At 39.0% G+C, this 24,413-nt stretch overlaps 1 protein-coding gene across 2 annotated transcripts in view; it reads left to right on the top strand.

Moving 5' to 3' along the window:
• DCBLD2 (discoidin, CUB and LCCL domain containing 2) overlaps positions 1 to 24,413 on the top strand; it is a 65,556-nt gene that overhangs the window by 15,331 nt on the left and 25,812 nt on the right. The window contains exons 1-7 of one of the 2 annotated variants that reach the window (XM_084637444.1): positions 6,739 to 6,778; positions 8,284 to 8,511; positions 15,472 to 15,609; positions 17,028 to 17,079; positions 19,206 to 19,278; positions 20,326 to 20,459; positions 23,329 to 23,369. In XM_084637444.1, coding sequence (XP_084493570.1) covers positions 6,742 to 6,778; positions 8,284 to 8,511; positions 15,472 to 15,609; positions 17,028 to 17,079; positions 19,206 to 19,278; positions 20,326 to 20,459; positions 23,329 to 23,369 — 703 coding nt within the window. In that variant the 5' untranslated portion in view covers positions 6,739 to 6,741. Of the gene's footprint in view, positions 1 to 6,738; positions 6,779 to 8,283; positions 8,512 to 15,471; positions 15,610 to 17,027; positions 17,080 to 19,205; positions 19,279 to 20,325; positions 20,460 to 23,328; positions 23,370 to 24,413 lie in introns of those variants that run through there. The other variant, XM_084637443.1, reaches the window with a different exon arrangement.

The following is a 24,413-nucleotide window of genomic DNA, read 5'->3' as shown; positions in this document are numbered from 1 at the left end:
CTCCACAGGCCCAAGAGATCTAATATCTTCAGTCTACTCCAAGCTGGAGCATGTCTGGATCATGTAGTCAGCTGGCCAGCTGCATACAACAATGGAGAGCTGTTAGGTGTGGTTGCCAAGCTAGACAGAAAAGCCATTTCAAAAATGCAGAGGGCTTTAAAGGAGAGGGGGTCTTCTGGTCTCTATGACCCCTAGGCAAGGGAGTTCACAACTGCGAGTGAAGCAGTCAGTGTCAGTAATTGTGGGATAGCTGCTGGCATACTGTTAGGGTTGACATAGGTATCACAGTGTCTACACGTGTGTTGCATTGACTTCAGTACATCAACCATGGCTCATCGTTGTTTGGGGAGGTTGTGTTGCTGCATCGCTGTAACAGGGCTCTTTCATTGGTGGGAGACAAATTTAAGTGTAGATTGTAGACACATGCACAGTGGGGTCGACACAAGGTGGCTTAGGTCGGCCTAACTTTGTAGTGTAGACCAGGCCACAGTTTACTTCGTAGACCTCATTGCTCAGGCAGCTTTTTGCTGCATCTTGCCAAAATCTGAAAGCAACTACCTAAAGTCCTGGGATGTGTGTCTGTACTCAAGATAGCTACACATGGGCTATGAAGTCCACTTACTAATAATAAAACGATGTCATTTTAGGCGTTGCTAATCAGTGTTCTTTTGTGATCCATTCATACAAAGTTTACTAAATACTTAAGTAAGTATCCGTTACCAATGTGTCCAGCCCCCACATCCCCTGACTCCTTCCCCAGAACCCCTGACCCATCCAACCCCCCTGTCCCCTGACTGCCCCCCCCGAGAACCCCCGCTCCCCTCCCCCTTACCATTCCAGAGCCAGCCACGCCGCCGCACTCCCAGGTAGGAACGGCAGGCCAGAGCGCTGGCCACGCAGTGAGGTGAAGCTGCAGGGGAGGGGAAACAGCGGGGGAGGGCCAGGAGCTCAGGGGCCAGACAGTACGGTCCTGCGGGCCGTAGTTTGCCCACCTCTGTCTCAGAGCTCTAGGCAGATACATCAGGAAATTTCAGTTCAGAAGGTTCTCTCTCAGAAGGATCATTCACTACCTGTCTACTCGGGATTGGGTCGCTGCTCTCAATATCAAAGATAATGTATTTTTGTATCCCCATAAGACCATCACACTGAAAGTATCTATGTTTTGCCCTTGTTTCAGAGCATTTCCAATACAGAGTCTGACTCTTTGGCCTCTCCACCGCACCCAGAGATTTTACCAAATGCCTGGCTTTGATAACAATGTATCTAAGGAGACAAAGGATTTTTATCTTCCCTTACTTAGACAATTGGCTGCTGAAGTCCCTGTCCAAAGAAGAATTAGAAAGACATGTTCTCCATTCGGAACCTTAGGTCCCCTCATAAACAAGACCTTGTCTCTGTTGGCCACTTTTAACGGCTATTGGGTACTTCATACTTGTATCCTTGAAGCTACTGTCTATCCTCATTCCCCTCATTAGGACACAGGTTTGTGTAGCTGTTTCTTCTCTCATACTCCCTTACCCATTCTTCTGAGACAGTTTAGTTTGTGTATGGTAGCAGAGAAGACAAATGCCTGATCTGTTATGATATTATAATTTGAGAGTGTTCTGTTTTAAAATGTTGTTACTGTATCCTGTATGTTGAATTTAAATTAAAAGTCTAAATGCCAAAGTGTTTGCTGCAAATAAATTTGGTGTCGGAAAGCTAAGGCAGTGCTTCAATTTCTCCATCTGTAATAAAATGGAGGTGACGCTTACTCACATTTATAAAGCTCTTTGGCATGTATGGATAAAATTCATTAATTGCTATGTTGCATTAGTCCAGAATATGGGTAGTACTAAGTAAGTGAAAAGGATCAAATTGTTATGATGAATTGTTGCAAATTCATTCTTTTAATGTAAGAACAGAGGTTGCAAAACTCCTCAAACAGGCTATTAAAATCATGAAAGGCAAACTGCATGTTTAACTCTTTTGGCCTTTCTTCTCTTGCCCCTTCCCTCGATCCATAATCTGTTGTTCACTCAACTCCTTTCTCCAGTTGCCGTCCTGTCTTCAGGCCTATGTTTCGCTCCACAGAATAACAATAATATATTTTTATTCTGTTTCAAAATAGAATTGGGTGCCAGAAATTGGCTCTCTCCTAATGTAAACAAGTTGCATAAACACAAATGATAATGACTGTGGAGACAGGGGAAACAAGCTGAGCCTGAAGGGAAGGAGAACTCTTGAGCGGGAGGGTCTGATCTTCCACCCAATGAAGAGTCGCTCCCACTGAAGTCGATAGGAGTTCTATGAGCTGGATTGGGGCTGAAGGAGGGAAAGGACTCAAAGTATTTTAAAATAATTTTTTAAAAAAACGTTCGTAGTTTGGAAGCCCCATTTTTGTTACTTTTTGGTATTTCTTTTTCATGATACATTTTTTTGAGTTTTCCTGCCTCATTTGAAAGGAATGAGAAGCTGACACAGCATCTTTGCTGCACGTAAACAGCAGAAAAATTCTGTGCAGAGCATCTTATCAGAGCAAGAGGGATTATAGTAGCCCATCAAAGTAGACGGTTGCATATTCAGAGTTAAAATGAGCAGTTTGAAGTTCCTTTCTTTGCTTAGATTCATCTAAGACCTCTGGTGCTGCCATCATTCCATTCAGTTAAGAGAGAGTTAATTTTTCTTGCTATTCTCTCTTGAATTCTCATTATTTGTTTTCAGAATATAGTACTTTATGCAGACATCTTGTCAAGAAGCCTAACAGTTAAATTCTCTCTCCAAACATACACTGCATGTATTAAGATTCACATTCATATTTTGATATGCATTTTATACATTTTGCATCCTGTACTCTTTGCAGACAGTAATCAAAGTGTGTGTAGACCTGGTTTCATGCTGTTCCCTTCTCCATGTTAGGAATGGGAAGAGGTTTTTCTTGTATTAAATTTCAGATTTGTAAAAGGATTTTGATAGCAGTTCACTTTGTTCTCCAAAAAGGATCTCAGAAGAAAATTAGAGTAGGTTAACTGTGTAATGGAGATCTCTAAATTACAAATTGCTTCCACGGGTGGTCTTTACTTAAACACTCTATTGCACATGAGTACATTCCTCTAATTTGCTACAAGGGACTTAGCAGGCTTTTCATGTTTTGTGTTGGGCCCCATGCATCATGTGGTGGTTATGGTTTTACAGTTACTTTGTATTGATTTCACAAATTTCTTTGAGAAGTTGAAAAGTTAATTGTATTGCAGATTACTCATTCAATCACTTGGCCAGTGCAAATTTTCTGGATGCTCTTTTCAAATGTCAGAGATGCCGCTTATTAAAGACAGTAAAACTTGTCAGCTCATTCAAGAAAAATGGGCTATGTAGGACTGGACGTTAAGATTCTTTGTCTGAACTCTAGTAATCCAACATAATGTCTGTGTGTCCAGCTCACCAGAAGCTTGATCCTATGATAATTGAGTTTGATAATGACCTTCAGATCAATAAAACAGATGTCATGGTAGATATGTGCCTGGAATGCAAAGAACATTTGCAATGGGTGTTTCCTCTTTCTTGAAGAAGTGTCTGATAGCTGTAGAACTTTTCCCCTTGATCAAAGATGTCTGTCTGTCTGTCTCTGCAGATGATCAACAATGTTATATAACTTAGAAGCAATGACACACTTTTTATGCAGGTGAGGTTCAAGTGGTCTCAGAACCAATAAAGCAAAACAAGATTCCCTTGTTTAGCAAATCTCAGTGGGAGCAAATACAAGTAATCCAAATAGTTCCTGAATAATAATGTTGTCCTTGGTGAACTGTACATTGGGTACTAGACTAGACATGCAACAGTAATCTGTAAATTCTTCAGGCATAAAAATCTGACCTTCCCACTATTGCTATCCCAAATGAGACACCGAACAAAGAGACAGACCTAAAATATGTGACCAGCGTGAGCCACCAGAGAAATTCGACTTTGACACAACGATCCTATTGTTTGGGCTGCACGTGCCAGGTGGCATAATTTAGACCTTCCAAGAGTACCTTGAAGATCTACTATTTCCACTCCCATCTAGTGTCTGTAAAGCAACTAAGGCCTGGTCTACGCTGGTGAAATAAATAAAAAATTCCCACCCCTTAACCAACAAGCCCCTTGGTGGACTCAGTTATACTGGTATGAAGGTACCTTATACTGTTATAGTTATTCCCGTTCCCATGTGGGAATATTTGTACTGGTATAAAGCACCTTCATACCAGTATAACTGCATCCACACTAGTGGCATTGTACTGCTTTATACCAGCATAGTTAAAGCGATACAACTTAGTAGAGTATGCAAGCCTGAGTGTGATTTTGGTGAAGCAAAACATAGACTTCTGTTCATAAGCATATAATCCCAACAGGTCCTCTACCAGTAAATAGGAAGAGGTTACTTCAGGCCAATGGAAACAAGACTGAACTTTCCATGCTTCACGGGGTAAAACTGTTAAAACATTTTAACATTCTTTTTTTAAAAGGTTGTGTTTAAAAAATGCATGTTAACTTGTTTTAACTGATATATTTTTAAAGCACAACCTAATAATTTTGGCCTCCCTGTTCAAATTCGGTGCTGGGTATGTGGGTAATTATGGTGATGTTGTATCTATATACTATTTTGAATATATAAATAACTAAGCAATCACCAGTCCACATCACAGAACAGGAAAAATTCAGGTAGGAAGTATAGCAAATCAGCTGAATTGTTCATTACCTTAATTAGAATACAGCCTAAAATCAGCTGCCATTTATGTTGAAAATTAATTTTTTTATGCCTGTGATATGCCCGGGGTTTTGAAATATTGGCTATAGGTCAGAAATATGATCAATATGGATTGGATAAAAAGCTACGTATTTGTTATTATACAGTAACTCCTCACTTAAAGCTTTCCTGGTTAACGTTGTTTCGTTGCTGATCAGTTAGAGAACATGCTCATTTAAAGTTACGCAATGCTCCCTTATAACGTTGTTTGGCAGCCGCCTGCTTTGTCCACTGCTTGCAGAAAGAGCAGCCCGTTGCAGCTAGTTGGTGGGGGCTTGGTACCAGGGTGGACCAGCAGCCCCCCATCAGCTCCCCACTTCCCGAAGTTCCCTGTGCGGCAGCCTCCCAGCATGCTATCAATTGCTGGCAGTTCAGCTGTCCCTCCCCCCACTGCCATGTGCTGCTCCTGCCCTCTTCCTTGGAGCAGCTCCCTCCTGCTTGCTGTGCTGTGGGGGTGGAAGAGTGGGGCTAATATCAGGGTGCCCCCCTCCTCCTGCTCCTGCCACCCGCTTACGACATCTCCATAGAGCAGCAGGGGGGACACGACAGGGCTCAGGATGGAGGGAGCTTGCTAGCAGCAGCTGCTGTCTCAACTTGCTTAAAAAGTAGAGTGCAGTCAGCCAGCATACTTAAAAGGGCAATGTGCATCTCTCACACTCACGCGGTGTGTCTGTCTGCCATGCTGTCTCCTCTCCCTCCATTTGTGCTGCCTTGTAGAGAGTGTGGCTACATTAACAGCAATGTGTTAACCCTTGAGGGCTCAGCTGAGTACTTGTTCATCATTTAGTAGTAAGGCATTCCCTGGAAAATATTCCACCTTCTTCCACCCTCTGACTTCACCATCTCAACCAAGCTTCACAATCATCATTGCCGTATACAGTATTAAATTGTTTGAAAAAAATTTCCCTGGAACCTAACCCTCCCCACCCCATTTACATTAATTCTTATGGGGAAGTTGGATTCACTTAACATCATTTCGTTTAAAGTTGCATTTTTCAGGAACATAACTACAATGTTAAGCAAGGAGTTACTGTAGTTATTTTTAACCCACTGAGTTTCATGCTTTTGAAAGATATAAGTTTTTTGTCCTTGGTTCTCAGCAGAAAACCAGGAAATCCTATGACTTTGCTCATTACTAGCAAAGGAATTGGAATATTTTTTCCTGAGTTTCAAAAATATTCTGAAGAGCAAGGATTTTGAAAATTAAGGGTTGGCTTTAGTCTATTTCCTATAAAGTTTTTAATAGTAAATCTTGCATTCACACAATCTTACTCTTATTGAGATACTGAAAAATCCTTTTACAAACAAATGATATACAAAATATACATGCTGACCACTTAAGCCACATCCATGGTAAAATGAGGCAACTGTTTACCAGTATACAGCAATGCCTATTAGGGTAGTAAATGAAAAAGACTTTGTCAGGAGGGAATTTAGTTAGAGACCATATAATTATTGACCCATTACCAAAATGGAAACAACAGTGTTTATGGCATATAATGTCAACTGATGATGGAACAAACAATTTTCAAACAAAATGCTAAAAATAAGATAAAGCGAAGCATTGTCAAATGAATGTTTTTATAACAGAACCTGTGACTACACTGAAAGCAATTTTGAACATGTTAACTTTTTTCCAAAAGAAAATATACGCTGTTGTTTTAATACTACTAACAGAGGTGACTTATGACTCCTTTCTTTTTGGAATGCTAATCTGTATTCTTGCACCACCAGCAGCTGGGATTTTAAAACACACACTTTTCTTGCCTTTTTGAGGTCCCGGGGAATGTAAAGAAAACAGTTTTTAAAAATGAAGGGCCTCTGTGGGTTTAAGTCACCAAATATTATTATTATTTTTTTGCGGTCTTTTCAGTGCAGTCAACTTGCTGCTACAATCGTTCTAGCAAAAGGCACTGTCCCTTTTAGGAGGATTTTTTTTTCATTTGTGTAGTTATTACATAGTCCTTAGACGTTTCAGCATGGATTGTTTTTTAACTTTCGGACACAGAGTAGAAGGTTAGTATATAAAACAGTGGCATACTGTGAAAGCTTATAGCTGTTGTATCAAAAAGCTGTCTCCAAGAGTAATGTTGACCATTGTGGAGTGCTAGAATGTAGTATCTGAACATACTTTCTAATAATGATTATGTCTTCTGTTGAGAAAAAAGTGAGGGATTAAATGAGTCTCCGGATGGGGGGGGGGGAGTACTTTTAAATAGAATGTTGAATTGGATTTGTGCCTGCACCCCTACTGTTCTCATTTGAATGTGTAAAATAAAAGCTGATACCTGTACTTTGAGTGTGATCTTGTGAGCTGCTGAACACTTCCAAAGGGCCCTACATCTCACAGGGTCATGCCCTACAAGAGTAGTGCAAACCCTAATACAATAATTTAATACAACTGATTTCAGTGGGTTGGCTCCTATTCTTCAAGTGCTAACACAAATATTCCAATTTGCAGGGGGTTGTTTTATTCCAAATGTTACAATTTAGCTGGAGTCTTCCAGTTAGAACTACTTCCTTCCATCTTGGGAACAATGTTCATTAAGTCCTTATCGCTACTTATGTAGCACTCTCCTATTCAAAGCAGTTTACAAATGCTCATTTCATTTTACTGGCTGCAGTTCATATTCTGCTATTGAGTAAATACTCTTAGGCTTATTAGTTAGTTTGCCCTTGTTATGGATGTTTTGCTAATACATTTGATTAATGCTTGTAAATTTACAATCACATTAAATTTTTCTATTCACAAATTCATAGATTTTCCTTATCATTGTATTATTATTATTTATTTATTATGTAGTAAGTAATTGTATTTTTTTACATTTATACAGTGGTGGTGCTTCAGAGGCCCCCTAGGCACTACACAAACATAGAAGTTGCAGTGCGTGCCCTAAAGAGCCAGTAAGATTAATACAAATATATTTTACTGGTAACCAAATACAGTCACCACCTTAAAATTAAGTAGTTTATGAGCACACTTCTTTTCAGCTATTTCCAGGGATTTGTTTTGCTCTCCACTCCCCAAAAGATCATGTTGCGCTTCTGCTCCTGTTGCCAAAATGCTAAGAATGCAGAATCAGCAATTAAACTGTCTTCCTATTTAAGATCACAATTACAATAGGGCTGGATTTCCTCTCCCCTTTTTGTTCAAATCGTGTGTGTGTGTCCATAACCCTGAAGGAACACCCTATCCCTCTGCTTGTGCTATGTGCTTTTTTTTTTTTTTTTTTTTAAAGCTATCAGAGTAATCTTACCTGTTGGGGACAGTTGTTGCAGCTCCCCGGTCAGATGTGCTCAGGAACTTAGACACCTAGGGTAAAGTTGGTTAAATCCTATTTTGTCGCAATTATAGTTTCACCACTGTCTATTTTGCTTTTGAGCCTTATCACAATGTAGTTAGTAAAACTTTACTTTCAAAAATCTTTTGCCATTCCAAAGACCAGGTTGACTACTAATGACCCTTTAAAGTCACATGCTATATGAATAATTTATTTGTGATAAAATTTTCTTTTTTTAAGGTGATGGTTGTGGACACACTGTTCTGGGCCTGGAAAGTGGAACTCTTACTTCAATAAACTACCCACAGACCTATCCCAACAGCACGGTGTGCGAGTGGGAGATCCGTGTAAAATCCGGACAGAGAGTTCAGCTCAAATTTGGTGATTTTGATATTGAAGATTCGGATGCTTGCCATTTTAATTACTTGAGAGTTTACAATGGAATTGGAACCACCAGGACAGAGATAGGTAGGAGCTTTTATGTCCCTTTGTTTTTTAATGTTTGAATGCTGTTGTGTGGGGTAGAACTTGAAAAATATTCATTCCTTACTATTTGTTTGCTTTCAGAAATACTTAGTAAACTGTACTGACCATGAACTAACGTGTATTTAATGGTATACACACAGTAACTCTTCCCAAAATGCCAGAGGATTGTTACAATTACATTGAGTTCTAAGCGGGCTGGGACCTTGTCTATCTGTGTGTATGTGTACAGTGCCTAGTACAGTGAAGGCCTTTGGGTGCTATAGTAACACATGTAATAAATGATTAAAAGGAATGAGATGTGTACTGTATACGAGGGTCTCAAATAGGGGGAAGGAATGAATTTAGTGTAATAGAGCTATATTTTCTCCTGTTTCCAGAGCAAGAAAATCATGCAAAATTTTTCTTACTTTGATGGCATCTGCTCTTCACAATATTAGAAGAAAATTGATTAGCATGCAGTCAATTTGCTAACGATAGCACTCTCCTAAAAGTACTGTTATGGAAGAGTTAACTTGTAGCTGTTCTGTATGTTTTTTTGTTAGAAGGAAAGGGAGGGTAGAAATAAAAATCTAACAGTATGAAATTTAAGAAGAATAACCCAAAGAAAAGGAGTCTCCAGATTTTCTGTGCAGATGCATTTTGGCTGTTTTACACTTTCTTCTGCAGATATTTCTTTCGGCAATGGTGTGTTTTTGTATAATCCAAGAATATTGAAGTGGCTGAACCAAATCTTGCTGTAAAGGCACTTGTGGAATGCTGGCTTTTTTCAAGCTGACTTGTCTTACTGTTACCTAGATGACTGTGTGAAAATAAGTACGTATGTGCTCTGAGCCCTTGAGCCAGACTCAGTCTAAAATAACAAAGCACTGAGGTCCTTAAATGGCAAGGAACGTCCAGTTGTGATCAGTCTGTTACTCACTTTTACAAGTGAGTTAACTGACTTAAGTAAATATTCTAGTTCATTTGTTTCTTTTGTCTTTCAGCTGTATCCAGCTGGTGTGAGTATAATACGTTGAGCAGTATGTGTCTTTTTCTGCTACTAGCAGATTAATTTATGGAACTAATAAGGATGCTAAAAATTGCAGCCATAGCTAACACAATTTCTTGAATTTACATATTTGAAACAACAGACAGTGGAGATATTAGACAAGTGACTCCCATTTTGATCCTATCTCTTGATGTTGTCTCTAGGCACTTATCTCAGGCAAAAAAAAATCTAAAGTTAAGGTGGAAGGAATCTCAGTTCTGCCAAAAATCTCATAGGAGACTGTTAAAGATTTTTCCTCTTTCCCACTAGTCCCTAAAAAATAGCCAGGAAATTCCAGGTTAAATTTCAGCTTTGGATTTTGGGTTTCATTTATTTATTGCACAGTTAACATCAGTCAAAGATCTTAACTCTGAAGTGTCATCTGAGAACAACCCTAAATTCTGAGGCAATCTTGTGCATCCATGTGTGTGTATTGAATACCCTTACCTCTTAATAACTTTTTTGGGGTCATGAAAGAGATGAAGATGGATAAAGTTGTTGTAAGGAACTATGGAATCAGAGTTATGGTTGTGACCCTGAATGTATTTTGTATACTTTCAAATGGGTTTTTTTGTTTGTTTTTATTTTTTGGTAAATTGAATAATTCATTTGGAATTTCCAGGCTTTAAATGTTTGTGGGTTTTTGGAAAACTACAAAATTCTCAAGTGTTGTTTGGCTGAAGAGTTAGTTTTTCAAACTTAACTTTCAGTTAATGAACTGTTTGCCAGGGAATTTTCTTATATTTAAAAAAAAATAGCATTATTCAGTGAAAGGAGTCCCTGCACAATTTGGAAGCCCAAGAGGGACTTGGTGAACCTTACAAGCATTTCATTCTTCCTAGACCTCTCATCTTCATGTGGCTTGATATCGCCTATTTCCATTTAACCTCCTATACCTTTCCTTTTTTCACCCCTTCAAGCCTGGGTTGCTTCCAGCAATCTACATCTGGGCCATTCACATTTTGCATATTTTATGCATATTTAAAAAGATGGACACGTATATAATATATAGTTTTAAGTATGTTTATGTTTAATGTAGTCTCATAACACTCAATATCTATGTAACTTATTTGAACTGTCCAAGAAAGTCTATGAGAAGCACTTATACTTGTTAGAGATTCTGAGAGAAATGAAGTTTTAAATCCCTTTCAGTTGCATCACATGAAGGCAGACAACTAAGTATTGACAAATTTTATAAGTGTATGTATAGAAATGCTAGAAGTCTAAATACTAAGATGGGTGAACTTGAGTGGCTGGTGTTAAATTGGGATATTGATATAATAGGCATAACAGAAACTTGGTGGAACGATGATAGTCAATGGGACACGATAATACCAGGGTACAAAATATATAAGAATGACAGAGTAAGTTGCGCTGGTAGGATGTGCACAATATGTGAAAGAAAGCATAAAGTCAAATATAGTAAAAATTTTAAATGAATCAGACCGTACATAGAATCTCTCTGGACAGAAACTCCATGTTTGGGTAATAAGACTATAGCAGTAAGAATATACTCTTGACCAGAATGGTGCCGGTGATCATAAAATGCTCAGGGATATTAGAGGAGCTACAAAAACAGAAAACTCAATAATAATGGGGGAATTTCAACTATCCTATATTGACTGGATACATATCACTTCAGGACAGGATGTAGAAATAAAATTTCTAGACACTATTAATGACTGCTTCTTGGAGCAGCTAATCCTGGAACCCAGAAGGGGAGAGGCAATTCTTAAGTTTCTATATGGTCAGAAACGTGATGAGCCAAAATGTAATCAGAGGGAAAAGTGAATCAGAGGGAAACTTTAAAAACCATGTATCTCAGAAAACTCTTCCTTTGTCTTGCTCCAAAATATCCAAAAATATTCTATCCCATAATGAGATACGGAATGTGAAATTTCAGGTGTGTTGATTATTTTTGATGGACGTAGGGGTGGGTGGGTGGGAAAGTCTGAAAATCATGCTTATCATGGGAAGTTAGCTTTGTTAGCACTTCTTCATAATAGTGTTCAATCCAGTATTTGAGTGCTGTATACCACTAAATGAAAATAAATGTTCTACAAATACATCTACCTGCAAATTAGGCCCATGTGAGTTCCAAGTGCATTCTTATCCTGTAATTATTACAAGGTACACAATACTGTTTATTGTGATCAACTGTTAGTTAATGGAAAGATCCAAAGTATAAATCTACTGTCGTGCATCGATTAACAGGGTAAAATTACAGCTGGTCAGCGAATACTGGGGGCTTGCATTACCTGGAAGAAAGTTATTTTTTACAAAAGTCTTGAAAAAAAGTCTACAAACTCAAACCACAGTGGAAATTCCAGTCAGAAATTACATATCTCTACTAGAATTTGTGGATCTGTGATAATTTTGCAGAACATCATCTTCTTGCGTCTAAAGATCTCCACAAAAATTGTGACATACCTTAAATACCTGATGGAGAGAATCCTCCCTGAGGAAGAAATCCCCCAGATAAAAAATATGGCTTATTACAGAAATAATGAAGGTAGACTTTGATTTAGCAGCAAAATGTATTTCCCAAAAGAAATGTTGTTTTTTGTTGTTGTTTTAAAGCAGATTTTAACTGTTGTTGCTTAGAACGAAACACCCGCGCTCCCCAAACGTATCTTTTGACTAATAATGGCTAACTGCTTCCCAGATTTTTACTTCTGGGGGAATTCTGTGCCACTGCGCATGCACAGAATTCATGTCCACCACAGAATTTTTTGCTTCCCTGCAGAAAATAACAGGGAAGCAAAGGAATCCTCAAGAGGGGGTCACATGCTGGTGTAGTTTCTGGCACATGGAGCAGCTGTGGGGGCAAGACTGGGGGTGCCCAGGGGTGTAGTTTGTGGGGGGCATAGCCCATCCAAACGTGCTGCTTGGGTGGGGCATGCAAGATCACGTGCCACTGCCTCGCCCCCATTTCTGTAAGCATAAAGTTGCCTGGGTAAAGGAGGGTTTCGCAACAGCTAGCCGACTCTGCAGCTGGACACCACTTCCTTGGTCCTAGTGCTGGTTGTACTTCCCTTCTGTGTGCTGGGAGCCATCCTGTTTTCTGTACAATGGTGAGTGCCTGTGGTGGGGTAGAGCAGGGTGGGTAGAGGAAATAGGGGAATGGGAGTGGGGTGGTAGGGTGGGGGGAAGAGGAAGTGGGGAAGGAAGGGGGATGGTATAGTGTAGGGGGATGTGGGAGTGAGGGAAGAGATGAGGAAGTGGGGAGGGGAAGGGGGATGGGATAGGGCACTGTGCGGGGGGAACCTAGCATGCGGCATCCCCTTGGCAGCAGCTGGGGCTCCCCCGTTAAGCAGGCCCATCGAACCCCTACCCCAACAAACCCCACCACCCCTGCACATGGACCACCCTGATGAGCCTCCCACCCCACTGAGCCCCAACTAGCTGCATCCGGACCTCACCCTATCGAGCCCCACTCCCCCAGCATCCAGACCCCCCTGTTAAGCTCCCCACACCCAGACCTCTGCTGCTGAGCCCCAACCACATTCACCTGGATCCCCCCGAAGAGTCCCATTGTCCCTGCACCCAGACCCCCCAATGAGTCCCTGTGCATCCAGATCCCCCACTGAGCTGCCTGCACCCCAATTGTCCCACATAGAAATCTCTCACCCCACACCTGGATCCCCACCCCCCACTAAGCCCCTCCATACTTGGATCCTGCTTCACTGAGCCTGTCTACCCATATCTTGTGCACCTGGTGCAGAGGGGCAGGGCCCTGGGGTGTTTCTGGGACAGGCCCAGCCCTTGCGCTGTGTCAGGATCAGGTGCAGCCTCACCGCCAAGTCCCTGTCCGGGAGTGTGGGGAGGCTGCAGGGTGATCTCCCACCTCCGTGCAGCCAGTGGATGTGCTCCCCACAGCCATGCTGGAGCCTCCACATTTATTTATTGATAAATAAAATTTGAATAATTTTGCAACATTTTAAAATATTGTGTGCAGATTTTTTTTTTTCCTCAGAATTGTTAGGTGCAGAATTCCGGTAGGAGTAGATTTTGGAGTTGTAATGTAAAGTGTATATTAAGCCAAAATACAGAGGGGGCATTATGTGGGCATTAATGGTCAATTAGGAAAAGCTGATGTCCCACAGTGACCATCTCAGGTTATCAGCTCATTCCAACTATTAATTAGTACCCAGAAATGGATTAGGTGACCGTTTGCTATTAAATATAAAAACATGTTTAAAAGAAGCTTTCTTCTGGACTTCTTCTAACTTCAGGACTCTATTCATTTAACACCACTGGTATGATGTAATGTGAGTGGCACATTGTATCCTTGGTGTCTGCTTTATGTCCGTTTAAATGAAAAATGTTGGAAGATCATATCTGACTGCTTCAGATACTGTTCAAGATGATTTTAGTGAACATTAAATGGATTAAACACTGGATAACTTGTCATCTCAAAATGTAATATTTCATGGATTCATCATCAAGGAGTGGGGGAAGAGTTTCCAGTGGAGTCCTAAAGAGATTAGTTCTCAGCCCAGTTCTGTTTAATATTAGTATAAATAAACATATGTATAATCATTTCTGATAAAGTTTGCAGATGGAATCATGCAAGCACATGTATTTTTCACCCTACCTAGTAGGCTTAGCCCTTGAGCTAGTAGGTACTGGGGAAATTTTTCTAGCTTCATGGTTGGTCTTGCAGTATACATAGTCAGGAGAATTCAGTTTTTATTTTTTTTTATAATTTTGCTAGATAATATCTATTCATTTTTAAGCATTTTTTATTTTTATCTATTTAAATTTTCACATTTATGGGAAATTATGGGGGGAGGAGGTTGTCAGACAGTAATTATTTAATGAACATAGATGTTTAGATTCAAAAAGTTAAAGCTTTATAACTGTTGAAACACAAATTGTCAACATCATGTGTCAAAATATACAAAGTAAACATCCTTAAATCAAGCTCTAATAAGTTCTTACGCATCATTTGTCTGTCTTTGCCTATCTGTAAATGTTGATTATTGCTTTGTGTATGTATGGTAATTTGACTTTTACTGACATTTTACTAATAAAAATCTAATCCTTCCAAGCCTAGGGTATACAGAGTTCACCAGGAGTCTGTGTCCATGGTAAACGTCGGGCTTTGCTGCGAACAAATGCTTTCCCAGGGCTAAAACCAGACAATATTTAAACCTGTTGTGTTCTCTACAGGTCTTAGTAGTATAGGAACCTGTTGTTGTAGTCTTGCTGATACTGGGACTTAGTTCTCATGCAATTTGTCATATTGTTGTTCTTTCCTATTTAACAATGGTAAAAGATTTAGAAAATGTGAACTGAAGAAAGGTTAAAAAAACCCGGATATGTTTAGTCATGAGAAGAAAGACTGAGGGGGATATGATAGTTCTTCAAATGTGTGAAGGGCTGTTATAAAGAAGATGGTGATTGGTTGTTCTCCATGTCCACTGAAGGTAGACAAGAAGTAATGGGCTTAATCTGCAGCAAGCGAGATGTAGGTTAGATATTAGGAAAAACTTTCTAATTACAAGGATAGTTAAGTCCTGGAATGTGTTACCAAGGGGAGTTGTAGAATACCCGTCACTGAAGGTTTTTAAGAACAGGATGGACAAACATCTGTCAGATGGTCTAGGTTTACTTGGTCCTTCCTTAGTGCAGGGGGCTGGATGATCTCTTGAGGTCCCTTCCAGCCCTACATTTCTAGGGTTCTCTAATAGTCCTATTTAACTGTTATGCTCTTTAAGCTCATGTTCATAGGTATCCGTGATTGAATCAACAGTTGAAATGCATATGATGTCTGTACTCTCCATCTCAAATACTGAGTATGTTCTTCACTTACAATCAGTTCACTTTAGCTTCAGTGTAATTAGAAAACTTAATGTGAGCTTACACTGAACATAAACAAGTTTTTTTAATGATTTTTTTTTTCTTCATAGGAAAATACTGTGGTCTGGGCTTTCAGATGGACAGTTTAATTGAGTCAAAAAGTAATGAAGTCACAGTACAGTTCATGAGTGGGACACACCTTTCTGGGCGTGGATTTCTTGCCTCATATTCAACCACTGATAAATCAGGTATTTGTCAGATTTAGTTAGTTACTCTGTGTAGTGATTAAAATTAGAGCTGTATAATGAGTACAAACTTTTTTTTTTCTGTGTTTTCAACATGAGCAGTAGATATCTAAAAATACACACTCTTTTAGATGTAGTCTTAACACTTCTCAACTGTCCTACCCCCTGGATACACTAAGTTACTGTTCAGAGTGGGTTAAGGAATGAAACAGCTGCTTTAGATAAAAGATTAAATACATTTGTTTGGAGTATAACAACCAAGATGCTGGATGAAGGGTCCTGAAAGATTTTTAGTGTAGATCACCTCTTTATAGAGTGGCAGTACCATGGAATTCTGATCCCATTCCCAGTCTCCTATAATCCCTGTGGTAACTGTTGCATTTTTCTACCTTTCTGTTTTCACACACATCTATCAGTTCCAATCTTTCTGTCTGATCTGCTCCTTGTTACCTTGTCCCTGCATGTTATCCTATTTCCTTGCTTCCTCCAAGTGTTCTTATGGCTGGGGATCAGCTGGTGGCTTCTTGTCTGGTTTTTTGCAAACAGCTTCTTTGTTCCTCTTTCATGCTCTTGTGGTGCTGTGGCCTGCAATGGAGGCTGCTATACGTGTTCTTCCTCTTCCTTTACACTTGCTTCTACTGGTGTTCAGCCTAGACACCAATAGAAGTGGATGTAGAACTACACATGATCCTCCAGTTCTCTGTGGACCACCAGCAAGGTTCTGCAGGCAACAGTTTGAGAACCTCATTGTTAGAGTTAATACTACAAAAAAGTGGAGGAGGTCTTCCTTTCGTTCTCAATTTTTATTATATTTGTTTTCTAATTTGACTTGCATAAATTTGTGTATTTAAACTTGACAGCTCAGATTGACATAGTGGATAAACGTATCAAATTTTAGTTGTCACTCTTCGATAATGTGGGAAAGGTCCTCCTGTGTTCTGTATTTCATCCTGCTCCACTTGTGCAAGACTGTCATATGTTAACACCCAGAACCCAAAACTAATTTTATCCTCTCTATTCAGTTTCCTCTTGTAAACAGAGTATAAGAATTTCTGACTTTTTAAAACATAATACAGTGCACTTACAAGCATTCTGTGAAGCATTCCCAGGAATAATTAAAATTAAACTATGCAAAATAAATGAACAAGATCAATTTTGTAATGTTTACATGCTAAATTCTCAGTGGATTTTACCAGTCATTAGTACAAATTATCAAGGTTCTACTGTAACAGAAAAGATTCACAATTAGTATGTTATTTAACAAATACATTGTTTTTCATTCAAAGACTTTTCTGATTGAACCACACACAACTGATGAGTCTGAGAGATTCAATTAGATGGGCTTCATGTACTTTTTAAAAAGTTGGCTAAAATTGGTTGTCTCTGTCTCATTCTTGACTTAATATTTTTTTTCTTTCCAGACCTAATAACCTGTTTAGACAATGCAAGTCACTTTTCTGAACCAGAATTCAAGTAAGACTGCTCTGCTTGTTTTTTCACCCTTCACTATGGTTATTTTACTGTGATTTTATTCATGCTGTTACACACATCATTTGCACTTTGTTTCAAACAGAGTCCTTTGGATGGTGAAATTTAAATGATTAAATGATAAAATCATAAGTTTTGACCTTATAGTTTCCAAAAATGAAGATAATCATTTTAGTATGCAGTAGAACCTCGCTAATTTGCACTAAATGAACACACAGAAAAACCAGCAGTGTCCCCGCTTTCCAGCCAAAAATTAATAGTGCTAATGAGGGCTCATGTTACTAAAAATTCATTGCTTTTACAAAATAGATTACAAAATGTGCAGTAGATAAAGAGAAATATTACCTTTAGTACTCATGTCACCCCTAGGGGATGGTACTTCTCTGAAACTGTTTACAGTCCCAATGACCACCATAATCACTTCCCCACACACACTGTTTTTTTTAGTTCCTGGAGGAACTGTGGTATCTCTCCCTCCTGGAATAGAATACAGTCCCTAAAGATACTGTGTGTGGTTGCGATATCTGTCACAACTTATATCTAACATACTTTTGTCACATGATAAAAGCATATTTTGTGATGCATTAGCCCTTGCTTTTCTATTATTTATTCACTTACTAATTTGTAAAATTAATTTGTCATTGGCCTCACAGTTAGTGTGAATGAATGAAGTTCTGCTGGGACGTAATAGGCATTTGTGTTCTTTCAGGTAAATGGTAGACAAGGCTAGTCATCAGGAGACCTGTTTTTCCCAAATAAGTGAATCATTTAAAGCTACAAAGTATTGTAAAGCCAAAACATTAATTTGGGCTACAATAGTTACATTTTGCCTATAAACTCATGGCACCACCACTCTTTCAATATTTGACCTTTGCAATCCTTTCTTCGCAATCTCTGCATATTCTACATTAAGGCTCCAAATCAACAGTTTGCCCCTATTCAGCAAAGTGCTTAAACACTTGCTCAGATCCCATTGACTTTACTGGGACTTGAGCACATGCTTAAGTACTTTGCTGAATAGTGTATTCCAACTTTTTTCCTCAGGTGTTTGTTTTTTCTTATTTTGTGGTAGAAAGTGGCACTAGAAGGTGAACGTGTGCTTTCATCAGCAATACAGCTATCTTGCCTCCTGCTTTCTATGCTCTAAAAGCATTAGCCTGAAGCCAGCCAGTTTCGTATGATTATATTCTGTACCGTACACTTTTCAGAGTTAACATTTTTTTAAACACCGTTTAAAAGGTTATAAAATAAAAAAAAATCACTAATGCTAGAATTCTGGATTCTGATTTGAAAACTTCAGAATTTACAGATGTTATGTAGTGTTGATACCAGACATAGGGATATAGACTTATTAAAAATGTAGTTAAAGCACATACTTTCATGACATTCCTGTCAAATGCCTGGTTTTTACTGTTCTAAATCTTTTCCTGAATATATATTTCTGATTTATATGCAGTGTTGTTGTAGCCATGTTAGTCCCAGGCTATTAGAGACACAAGGTGGTTGAGGTACTATCTTTTATTGGACCAACTTCTGTTGGTGAGAGAGACAAGCTTTCGAGGTTATACAGAGCTCCACTTCAGGTCTGGGAAACATGCTGAGTGTCACAGCTTAAATACAAGGTAGGACAGATTGCTTAGCATAAGTAGTTAACATTTTTCAAGGGGCCATTTTTAACAGGCCACTTCACCTTGAATGGCCCCTTGAAATATGTTCTCTGCTTATGCTAAACAATCTGTTCCACCTTGTATTTAGCTGTGATGCTCTATTTAGCTGTGATGCTCTGAGTACATTTCCCAGACCTGAAGAAGAGCTTTGTGTAAACGCAAAACCTTGTCTCTCTCACCAACAGAAGTTGGTCCAATAAACAATATTACCTCATCCACCTTGTCTCTCTCTTTCTGACTTGACAGCTGTCTCAAATTATGACATACTGATAGGTGGCAGCTTTAGACAGCATTATAATACAGTATTATAGTCCTACCAAACGGTAAATTGTCTGTCTGTCTGGTTTAAGCTGCAAAACTATAAATTACAATGTGCTGCTTGCTCTTTTTAAAGTGAAGTGCAATGGCATGCATATATTGACTTCATATCTCCTTTTCTTCCAGTAAGTATTGTCCAGCTGGATGTGTGATTCCTTTTGCTGATATTTCTGGCACTATTCCTCATGGATATAGCGATGTAAGTAAATTTAGACAGTACAGTATATTCATTTTAAGTTTGATTAAATTCTGCACTTTTTGATAAAAATCTGCTACATATGTTTGTTTTCTGTCAGCTCTATTTCCTTGGCTCTGGGAGTAGATACTTCCTATTGTGACATGCTACTGATTTTGCTCAGCTGCTTAATGGCTGGAGCTCCGGACGTTGCTGTCTCCAAGAAGTGGTTAAGCACTCCATAGTCTTACGTTTTGATATCCGCTGAGAAATGTGGATCACTAGAATAATCTTCGGTACTTCCCATTTTATTTCTGTTGGCTGGCTGTCTCAAGCCTATAACATTCATGTTCCTAGAGAGGAATCTAACTTCTTATTGGCATCCTCTGATTTCATGACACTAATGGATCTCAATAAACAGCAGTCATATTTTAGCTCTTCCTCACAGAATGGAGATTGATCATGTGCACTACATTATACTCTGGCAACAAAAATAGCTGATTATTTAGTGTTTCCTCTTGTAATGTGTATAAAAGCATCTAAGTTGTGTGTGTTTAAGTGCTAAAAAGTGTATTCTCTGACAACAGACAGCACAGATGAGATAACATGATGAGTGGTGCTCTGTCAACAAATAAGTATGTAGCGTCTCAGAATTGAATAGTGAGCAACTATACCCTTCCTGCACTTTCTGTTAAGAGAAACGGGTTACAGTAACCAGTTTTTTCCCACCTGTCTTTTAGAATATGTAGATATGTATATTCTCCTTACCTAGTCTAACCTAAAAGATTCTCAGGAAAATAATCTTAAACTGAAAATCACTTGCATCACCCAGTATGTAAGTTTCAGCTAAAGACCTTATTTAAGCATAATGTTTGTATTCTGTACACTTCCATTACACTTCTTTTTTAGAAAACAGAAAAATGCAAAGTTGTACATTTCATGTCTTATAAATTCAAAAATGAATGGTGCCTGTGGGGAGACAATTAAATAATAACAGGTTCTTTATGGCATAAACATTCTGAAACAGTTCGGGGGAAAAAATATGAACATTATTTTCTATTTTCTTCAAAGTCCTCGTCACTTTGCATGGCTGGTGTGCATGCAGGAGTGGTGTCCAATATTCTGGGTGGCCAAATCAATGTTGTAATCAGCAAAGGCATTCCATATTATGAAAGCTCTTTGGCTAACAATGTCACCTCAAAAGTGTAAGTATATTTGCTCTGTTGTTTTCATATATTTAATGCTAACCTCTTGGTAATAGGAGATGTAATCAATCTGTGATCATCAGTTGTATCAATGGAAAACTGTAAACCAGTGGAGTTACCCATCTATAGCAATGGTAGATTCTGTTCTAAGTAGGTTCTTATACTGTACTCATTTTTGTGGTGCATATGATTTCCTGTCCAAATTATTGTAATATCTAGGCCATAAGTGAAAATTAAGACTTCATTGCAAAACTAGGGAAACTACCTTCAAAAATATATGGCACAACCATAAACTCCTAATAGTTTTTCTTTTAAATAATAATTTGATTGAATATATGCTGTTCTTGGCTGCTACTTTGTAGTTTGTTGTCATTCATGTATATAATAAAACTATATAATTTTTGTAATTCTTAGTTCAGTTTTTCTACAGTGGGATAGTTTATTTTTTTTCATTTTCCATTTTAAAAAAATAGCCAGGGAAGGTTTTTTTAAAAAAATTCTTACCTATTTTAGTGTAAATCTTCAGTTTGAATCTCAACAGCTGATACTATAGCATGTCCTATTGCTGATTGAGACACTGAGGAAAGAGCAGGTGGCTGCTCTTAGTTTACTTGAAATCTGTTTTTCAAGGCTGACTGCTCAGACCAATCTGAAATCCATTGTGGTATGTCTTTGGACAAGTAGATCATTGTCTGTTTTGAGACCCCCATCTACATTTGGGAAATTTTCTGAAAATTTTCTGCCATTGCTAACCCGCTGTTCAGCCTCGTTGATGACCGCAATGTTGGGAGCCCTAATGTAGAAAGACTGCTGGCTGCTCCTGGCATTTTGAATACTGTATCATGTAAATTTCTTTAGAGCAACTCTAATTGGTAGGGTGTAAATGCCAGTGTCTGTTCTACACTAGGGCTCCCAACATCGCAAATACCAGTGGAGCTGTGTTGGTCACAGTGGGAAATTTTTAGAAAAAAGTTAGTTTAGACAGGACCTAAATTCCTACAGTATTCTTGTCAGCAAGTTAAAGTAGTATGGGCTGGATGAATGCACTATAAGGTGGGTAGAAAGTTGGCTAGATTGTCGGGCTCAATGGGTAGTGATCAATGGCTCCATGTCTAGTTGGAAGCCAGTGTCAAGTGGAGTGCCCCAGGGGTCGGTCCTGGGGCCGGTTTTGTTCAATATCTTCATAAATGATCTGGAGGATGGTGTGGATTGCACTCTCAGCAAACTTGCGGATGATACTAAACTGGGAGGAGTGGTAGATACGCTGGAGGGCAGGGATAGGATATAGCGGGACCTAGACAAATTGGAGGATTGGGCCAAAAGAAATCTGATGAGATTCAATAAGGATAAGTGCAGGGTCCTGCACTTAGGACGGAAGAACCCAATGCACAGCTACAGACTAGGGACCGAATGGCTAGGCAGCAGTTCTGCGGAAAAGGACCTAGGGGTGACAGTGGACGAGAAGCTGGATATGAGTCAGCAGTGTGCCCTTGTTGCCAAGAAGGCCAATGGCATTTTGGGATGTATAAGTAGGGGCATAGCGAGCAGATCGAGGGACGTGATCGTCCCCCTCTATTCGACATTGGTGAGGCCTCATCTGGAGTACTGTGTCCAGTTTTGGGCCCCACGCCACAAGAAGGATGTGGATAAATTGGAAAGAGTCCAGCGAAGGGCAACAAAAATGATTAGGGGTCTGGAACACATGACTTATGAGGAGAGGCTGAGGGAACTGGGATTGTTTAGTCTGCGGAAGAGAAGAATGAGGGGGGATTTGATAGCTGTTTTCAACTACCTGAGAGGTGGTTCCAGAGAGGATGGTTCTAGACTAGTCTCAGTGGTGGAAGAGGACAGGACAAGGAGTAATGGTCTCAAGTTGCAGTGGGGGAGGTTTAGGTTGGCTATTAGGAAAAACTTTTTCACTTGGAGGGTGGTGAAACACTGGAATGTGTTGCCTAGGGAGGTGGTGGAATCTCCTTCCTTAGAAGTTTTTAAGGTCAGGCTTGACAAAGCCCTGGCTGGGATGATTTAATTGGGGACGGGTCCTGCTTTTGAGCAGGGGGTTGGACTAGATGACCTCCTGAGGTCCCTTCCAACTCTGATATTCTATGACCTGAATGAGCACTGAAATAGATTTTATTTTTTTTAATGGATTCATAGTCATGTTTTCTTCTGAAGCACCAACATACTGTGTTATGGAGTCTGAAGGACTTTGAGTATTAAAGGATTACATATTGTCAGAAGATCAAAAACTGAACTGGGCTGTTGGTATTTGTCTACATTTGAAGCATCAGTGCTGCAGTGCTCTTTGAAATATTAGAACTTGTAGAACTGAGCTTAGGTTCAGTTTGATCTATTAATGTTTCAAGTGTTGTTGTGCCTGGACATTTGGTACTTGGAAAAAGGATATTGCACAGTGCAAATTGAGAGTAATGTGGTGGTCCTCTTGATTTAGAGCTGCCTTCTGGTGTGACAAAACCCCAGTAAATGAGAGAGGGTTTGGGTGGAGGGAGTTGACCATTGTTTTCTTGTTCAGCTTCATCATTTAGATAGCCAAATCTTTTTAATTTGCTCTTCTTCTAGATATATCATTAGCTGCACTTTTATACTTTTATTTTACATTTGAAATGATTTAAACTAGGTGGTACTTTCTAGGCCAGGTTTTAGCCTGAAGCAAAGGTGCTCATACTGACAGTGCTGAAACCATTATCCATAGTGGTGGTAACAGGTGCTACTTCAATAGAAAAAATATTTGGGTGTGAATAGGTTCCTGGTGGGATGTAGTACTAGAGGAAAAATAAATTTGAGAACAATTTGTCTTAAATGTTTCAGTGACGGCCACAAAAAGAGCTTTCTTTTTGTTTTTTTGCAGAGGACTATTATCTGCAAGTCTCTTCACGTTTAAGACTAGTGGTAAGCATATCACTCTATGTACTGCATATTGATTTTTGGGACACTTTTTTTAAAAAATAGACCTGTTGTGCATGCAACTGACTTTTTTTTTTATCGTGTTAATCAAATACAGTAGTACATTTTAGATTTTTGTGTTTTCACTGGATTATTGTGAGGATTGGTCGGAGTTTGAGGACTTGGAGTATACAAATAAATGCTGAGTATCGTTGGTATCGATACTTTTGTCTAATTTAGTGAGACCCTTTAATTTAATTCAGTTGCTCTGAGACATATTTTTACTTATTCCTAAATTAAACCTCGACATTTCCAGGTTTGAGACATTTAAAAATGTGTTCCCTCCAGCCTCCAAAGTTTAGCCAAGTTATAATTATTTGGCCCTTTAAATCTTTTCCCATATGCCAATATTCAAGAAGGTTTTTTTGCCCTGCTACAGAAAGAGATGTTCTTTTACCTTTTTTGTTGCTTTCTTAATATAGTTTTAAAATATAAGAATAAAATTATTGTAAGTGTATTCTGAAAAGTGGCAAGGTTAGTATTTGCTCAGTCATTCTATATTTGTAGCAGTTTTTTACATTCTATTTCTCTGTTCTGTTTTACTTCATCCTTAAAGTTGCCTCTTGCTGAGTGTAAACTGAGTTTTAAAAAATATAATTCTCAAGCCACTTAATTTGTATTCTATGTTCTTATCTTTCTGGTATTGAGATGCCCAGAACTGAATGTAACATGCCAATCCAGATTCTTTCTTGCCAGAGCCTTGCCAAGAAACTGTCACATCCTTGTTATGCCAATATGAATGCCTCTGCACATAAAGCCACAAATTTCATTGATCCTTTTTGTTGGTGCATTGCACTGAAAACTCTCATTCAGTTGCTGTGCAGTATAATTAGTCTTCTATCTTTCAGAGCATTACTTCTTTCCATGTTTTACCCTTCCGTCCAATATCTCTTCCAGCTTATTTTCTCCAAGATACATTAGCTGTTGTTTTCCAAACTGAATATAACTTTTCTGTAGGTCACTTTTTAATGATTTCTTTGTCCTTATTGA

This window comes from Lepidochelys olivacea (assembly GCF_965140295.1).
Source record: "Lepidochelys olivacea isolate rLepOli2 genome assembly, chromosome: 1".
NCBI lineage: Eukaryota > Metazoa > Chordata > Testudines > Cheloniidae > Lepidochelys > Lepidochelys olivacea.
This window is presented reverse-complemented; position numbering and strand designations above follow the sequence as displayed.